The sequence below is a fragment of the Ciconia boyciana genome, chromosome 5, assembly GCF_034638445.1.
Source record: "Ciconia boyciana chromosome 5, ASM3463844v1, whole genome shotgun sequence".
NCBI classification, from domain to species: Eukaryota; Metazoa; Chordata; class Aves; order Ciconiiformes; family Ciconiidae; genus Ciconia; species Ciconia boyciana.
In genome coordinates this window covers 71,544,419-71,551,041 of record NC_132938.1, presented here as the reverse complement: position 1 = coordinate 71,551,041, position 6,623 = coordinate 71,544,419, and the positions used below count along the sequence as shown (strand labels likewise).

Genomic DNA, 6,623 nt, shown 5'->3' with positions numbered 1-6,623 from the left:
GATGATGGAAGCTGACTGGGAGCTGTTGTTCCTTGGTCTAGAGGACCTCTTGGTCCTCTAGAGAACCTCCAACAGAGGACCTTGGTCTAGATCTGTAATAAATTTTAGCAGAATGGGCCCAAAAATAAGCATTTTTTAAACTTTCAGTCTCCGAAGTCAAAACAGAAAAACTGGAACTGAATTCAGAGTATCTATCTAAGTTACTCTGTAAGAGGAGCTACTGCAACTCCAGTTCCTACCACTAGCGTTACACTTCAGCACTAAAACTAATTGTACCGACACATGTGCACCCCACAGAATCCACATTTTGATGGGGTACCTGCATTGGCAACACAGCAACTTCACCTGCCCCCATCCCTGCCAAGAAGAAAAGGAAAAGCACTCTGAAGCTCAATAACAAAGTGGGTCCTTCATTATACTTCACCCGCTATCATATCATCCAAATAATTCACTGGGTAAGGGGGAGATATCGAGACAGCAGTTGGAGGGGGGAAATACTCCACAACCAGTTTCTTTTAAAAATTAATTGTATTTAATATTTGAATGCCTAAGGCTAGCACTGCTAGACAAAATGCATGATGAATTCTAGTGAAATAAAACGTGATTTAAGTACAAAAGCTGGAGGAAAAATGCTCACGCTTTCCAGAGGCAATGAGGTATTTTAACTATACAAAGTCTGAATGTCCAAAAACATCTGCAGATCTTCCCCTTTGCACTGTGATCTTTGCTGAACGTTGGGCATTCAGTAGTTCTCTCTTTCTGTGTGTGTTTTTCAAAAGGCCAAGGAAAAGTGCATAACCATCTTTAAAGATGAAGAACTTCTTACATTTTGCCACATTTTTAGACTCGTAGCTTTAAAGTGTTCGACCACTTTTTCAAGCCATTCTGATATATGGTGGAGGTTTGGATGCGTCTTCCTCTGCATCTAAGTCCTGGGCTGGAAACTGATCTGGGAAGTTAAAAATTCTGCCCCCAGGGCCTGTGTGGGGAAGGAAAGAGGAAACCATTAGACCTAGTGTAGACACTTGCCCAAACTCCCGAGTTCCTGCTGGCTCGGAGTATTTTGCTTATTGGGATTTTGGCCTGGGATGTAAAGCTTATTCAGGATGTTCCTTCCGCGTCCCTGGTGAACATCCAAATACATGGAGGGAAAGAGTTACTCACTTTGTACAGCGCAAACCATTTCCACAGCCTGACTTTGGTCCTCACTAGGTTGCAACCATTCCTATGAATGAAACAATGCCATCAAAAACCTCATCTGTGAGTTTGTTCAAGAAGATATACCTGAACTCATTTTCAAAGTCTCTGTAGTCCACTCCTCCTAACCAGTTTTCGTTTGAAAGTTTAAAGCAGCCTCACATTACACACTCGGTACCTTTGGGCAAGAACAGCTGCCTTGTAACCTGTACCCATTAATTCCTTACCAAATGAGATGGTCGGATGTACATGTTTAATACAGCATCAGAATTACTCTAGTAGAGAAGTAGCTGGTATTTACTGAGCTCGTGTGCCTCATCACATGAGGTAAAGTCCTCATAAATTAGCAATAAAATGTGGTGTGTCATCTCCCCTACACTTCACACATGGTAGAGGGGATATTTTTATTGTTGAATTTGTAGTTCTAGGGATAAGGCATCTTGGTGTGCAAGTACCAGTAAGTCTTTGAAATGCTGTACCAGGAGCAACCGTTGGTTTAAGGGTGAGAGAAGAAGGAGCAGTTTTTGAGGAGAGCAGGAATTCATAGGAAATGGGACCACAGTAGCTTCAGCACTAATGGTTTGGAAAATGGAGATCACTTATGCTAGGTCTTACACAAGACTGTAAATAAGAGGGAGGTAGTAAAAGGAAAAATACAAAAAGTATAAAACCCTTCTAACATCCACTTAATTTCTTAGAATTAGCCCTGGATGCCTGAGGTAGAGCTGAGGCTAGGTTTATAGAAGAAAAACACATCCTCTCCCCAGTTTCTTCCCCTCCCACCCACACTCAGTACAAATAAACGGGTGCCCTGGACTCCTCACTCACCATCCCAGTTACACTGTCGTAGCATGAGCAGCGTGGAAGACTCCGGCATCCGAAGTAAGCCATCACCAGTACAACAAAAGCACTGCAGACAGATGCGGCTAGCATGGCTATGTTAGCACCCTTGACTACTTTATTAAGTACGAACTTCTGCAAGCAGAAAAGGCAATGTTAAAGTCACATTGAAAAAGTGTTGTTCTCCACCAAAAAATATTCCAATGACTGAAAGAATGCTGCGATTGTGTTGTAGGTGATTGATTCAGAGTCAGTGTTATTTAAAGGCTTTTCTTTCCGTGCTCTGAAGAGCAAGCCAAGTGTGAACCTCAGATACGAAAAGAGCAAGCGGTAAGAGAAGGCTTCTGATTAAATATAAGATGCTATGCAACGGCATCAGGCTTGGAAACAGCTGTAACAATGAGTAGAAACTCAAGAAATGGCTGCTCCTCTTCACACTGAATATGAGAAATGTCTTCTTGCTATACCGACCCTAGCAGCCTGACATTTCAATTTGTTCTGCAATAAATTAATGAACAGCTTCATCTACCTGAAATGTCTTCATCCCTACAGGGAGCCATCGCTTGTACCAGGTTTGAGGTACAAAAGGGCTAACTCATTCCTTCTTTTCAGCTTTACTGTGGGGGATACACTTGAATAATACCCAGTTTTAACCAGCTGACCTGTAACTGCTGTAACTTTATCACCTGAGGTGCATGCAGGCAAGGATTCGAGCCTAGCAATTGCTGCCTCAAACCAGGCCAGGGATACGGCCAGCACCTTTTCATGAGCAGCACCATGATTTTTTCCTGGCACAACCCAAACCCTTTTGCACTCAGCAGCAGCAGTTAACCCAACTGTAATGTGTTTAGGTGCGTACCTAGTGGGCACGTCTCTGAGGACGAGCTGCTGCTCTCAAGCAACTGCTTCTCAGATGGGCATCCAGGTGAGCCGGGTGTTAGTTCACATAGCCACGGCTACTAGCCGTGCTGCAGCAGCAGCAGCAAACGGCAGGAGCTAGCTTTAAAATGTCTATCTAGCCCTACGTGGGTTTTGTGGTTTTCAGTACCTAACTCGATACTTAACTGTAGACTTACAAAATTTTTTTTAAACAAGTGCCCTGCTGCAGGCACCACTTCAAACTCTAATTTAGGCACCCTGGAAGTCTGGTTCTTTTTCCAAGTCATGTCTAGTAATGTTTGCAGATTAAGACAGTCATGTTCCCCAGTAATAAGCATGATGTCGATACTTACTGTATGGATAACATGGACTGGGGCAGAGCTCAGCTCCTCCTCTTCACCATAGTTCAGTGTGAGGGAGCTATAAACTATGACAATGAGGATGGCAACACAAGAGACTATGGAAGCAACTATCAGCATGTTCACCTAGACAGAGACATTAAAGGAGAAAAAGAAGGGGAGGAGGAATTAAAACTATCCTCTGACAAATCAATGCCACTAATACAGACAAAATGTACTAACAAGCATTGTAGGTACGAGCCTTTGGCCTCCCGTAACGCTAAAAAGCACCCGGTAGCAACAGTCACTTGGAAGCCAAACACAGTGCAGGAAAGGTTTCCATGATACCAAATTTCTAAGCTACAACTGAGTCTCAAATCTTAACCACGGGTGCTAGCTGGACCCAAAGACTTTGTTCTTAGAGATCTCTTACTTATAAACAACATCCCCCCTTGGAGTTTACATGGCTGAAGAGACCTGCGTAGGAAATGCAAGTCACTTAACTTGTTTCCTATTTTAGTGTACACAATTCTTAATAACAGGAAAGAACACTAAAAGGAATGCATTCAAAAACAAGTGTTTTTACAGGTTTTTGCTTGTTATTAGAGCCAGCGCTCGTCTGCTGAAGCAGAAAGCGAGGTAACGCTGCATCCTCCTTTCGCTTAGGAATGTAGCGGCTTTTATGAAGGTAACTCGAGGAAATAAGTTCTCAGTCCTGCAGAAGGACCAGCCAGCTCATTCCCCACCAAAACCGTTTTCGACTGCCCCGACATTTTGCCCCTGCCCCGTACACACACAACCACCCACCCCGCCGGCTTACGAGAACTGGGTTCTTCCTCTGAGAAGAAAACAAAGCCAGGATGCCTGGGACTCCCATCACCTGCAGAGCACAGAAGGAGCTGGTAACTGGGAGACAAGTATCGGATTCAGAAGATAAACTACTACAAAGCAGATGAAAAGCCCTCGTTTTCAAGGCTTGTCAGAGTAACTCTTGGGTCAGAAATGGAAAGAGAATTGTTGGTTTCTTCTGTTTTCCTCTGCAGCATCACCTGGGGGCAGGACACTGCATGAAATGCATCTTGCCCACCCGCTACCCCCACGGCAGCAATCCTCTGACTGGCTTCACGACGCTGGCCAAATAATAAAACTGCTTAAGTAAGTCCGATGAAAGTGCTAAAAATGCACGCTGCTTTCCCAAGTCCTTATACATCTTGTAGATGGAAGAAAGATATTACTGGAAGGAGAAGGGCAGCCTCTGGATGGGAGAGAGCGCTTCAGCAGAACTGCCTCGCAGCGCAGCTCGCCAGGGCACGGACATCGGGGTAACATCGGGGTACTGAAGGCCAGGGAGGGAGGATGCCCGCTGCCCGCTCCTCCTTGCAGTACAGAGCATGAGAGCCACTGTGCTGCAGGACACGGATCATCACACAGATGTTCATCTACCTGACGTGAGGCTGAAGTGTTCCCCTCCTAATCTTCGGTGGCCTGTCTGTGGTTGCTATGAATCTGCAAAAAACCCTGTCAATTGCCACTATTTTCTACATTATCCAGTAGAAATGTATATTACTTAGCTCCTTCAGAGAGAAGTCTGCTTGCACTCTCCTGCCTGTACCATGATAAGGAAACTTTTATTACCTGGGTTCAAAGCAGGAAACCAGGGAAGAGCTGGCAAGAAGTCCTGGCCTCCCTCCAACCCCCAGGCTGAGTACGAGTAGGCAGCAGCGGGGGGAAAAAAAACACAAACCACAAAACAAAGCATAGAAAATATAGCGCAACTTTACCATCCCAGCCCAAACTGGAGCTCTGGTTTTGCCCAGCTGAGACTCCGTTCTGAAAATGCCATCTATGAACCCGCTGACGACGCACACCGTGCTGAAGGCTATCTGGAACAGGCCCAGCACGACCATGTTCCTCTGGTTAAAGATGAAATATCGATAGCGATCCATTCTGCTTTGATGCACACATAAATCCCCACGGGCGGAGACCGGAAAGCAGCGCCGTGGCCCTCCAGCGAAGGGGGGAACAGCTTTTCCTAGGCAGGGGAAAGAAGGGACAGGAGCATCAGCACTTGGCGAGCACCGGTCGGTGCGCGGGGACCTGTGGCACGGCAGGACCACGCGTTCACCAGGAGTACAGGGTTCATCTCTTTCCGATCGGCAAAGTGAGAGCGAGCAAAGGGGAGCGGTCGTTTGAGAAACCCCTCACGCTGCTGCGAGGCAGGTGCCTGGGACACCATTTCTGATGTTTCTGGGTAGAGTTGTGCGATCTTCACTTCAGACCCCACTGCTAACCTTCTTCCTTCGGCGTTTCTGCTGCCCAGAAAGGCGCGGGGGTTTGCTTGGGTTTTGTTGCTTTGAGAAGACAAACTCTGGACCTCGCGAGGAAGTAGCCGATCCCCTCTGCAGCAACCCGGGCAAGCGGCTGGTAACTTCTCGGGCAGGACGCAGTCCGCAGAGCGGTGGGGCCGGCTGGCCAGGGCCGCTGCTGCCGCCGGCACCCGAGACCCGGCTCCCCGCCTCGCTGCTGCCGTTTCCCGCACGCCGAGCAGCCCGGCGGCTGCTACAACCGCGCGGGCCGAGCCCGCGGCCGCCGCCCGCCGGAGGCACCGAGGCGGCCGGCCCGGCGCAGACCGCGCGGCACAGACCCGGCCGCCGCCCGCCCCGTCTCCCGCCCCCCCGCCGCCGGCGGGACCCAGGAAGCGCCGCGCCCGCCCGGGCTGCGGCCGGAGCCCCCGCTGCCGCCGCGCCCGCCCGGGCTGCGGCCGGAGCCCCCGCCGCCGCCGCCGGCTCCTCACCTGCGGCGGGCGGCTCGGCGGCACCCGGCCCGGCCGGCACTCACCGGCGCTGCTCCGCGGCGGTGGCTCCGGTCGCCCGGCCCGGCGGAGCAGAGCCTGGCAGCGGGGCAGGTACGGGGAAAGCTCCGACTCCGGCTCCGCCTCCGGGGGAAAAAAGTTCCGAGTCGGCGCGAAAAGAAACCGAAGCGGCTGGGAGAGCCTCTGCCGTGCCGACAGCGGCCAGGAGCCGCGCAGGGTACGCGGCTGCTCCGGCTGCTCCGCCCGCCTCGCCTGCGCCCGGGAGCGGCCGCCCCCGCCCCGGCACCCTGCGGGCCGGCGGGGCCCTCCGGCTCCCCCCGGGGCGGTCTCGGCGCGGGGTTTCGGGCCAGCCGAGGTTCCCGCCGCAGCCGTGGGCGCGGCCACAGCGCACGGCACCGGCTTCCCCCGCGACCGGCACCCTCGCTCGCGTTTTGACCGGACGGCGCGCAATGGGCGGCGGCTGCTCGGCTGCTGCTGCTGCTGCTGCTGCCGCGGGCAGCGCCAGCACGGAGCGGAGGGCTGCCGGGCTTACGGGAACGGGGGAAAGCCACCCGTTT

General features: G+C 51.0%; 1 protein-coding gene across 4 annotated transcripts; it reads right to left on the bottom strand.

Moving 5' to 3' along the window:
• Nucleotides 1-521: 521 nt before the first annotated feature.
• Nucleotides 522-6,485, bottom strand: LOC140652351 (uncharacterized). Of its 4 annotated transcripts, none has more exons than XM_072863024.1 (8): nt 6,093-6,485; nt 5,546-5,653; nt 5,036-5,286; nt 4,075-4,134; nt 3,270-3,401; nt 2,026-2,172; nt 1,165-1,225; nt 522-979 (listed from the first exon to the last, which is right to left on the bottom strand). In XM_072863024.1, the coding sequence occupies exons 3-8, from the start codon at nt 5,198-5,200 to the stop codon at nt 876-878; spliced, it is 669 nt and encodes a 222-aa protein (XP_072719125.1). In that variant the 5' UTR covers nt 5,201-5,286; nt 5,546-5,653; nt 6,093-6,485; the 3' UTR covers nt 522-875. The 4 variants fall into 4 exon arrangements, with proteins under 4 accessions (XP_072719125.1, XP_072719127.1, XP_072719126.1 ...); XM_072863026.1 differs by having other exon boundaries at nt 6,049-6,230; XM_072863025.1 differs by lacking the exon at nt 5,546-5,653 and having other exon boundaries at nt 6,049-6,230.
• Between the last annotated feature and the right edge of the window lie 138 nt (nt 6,486-6,623).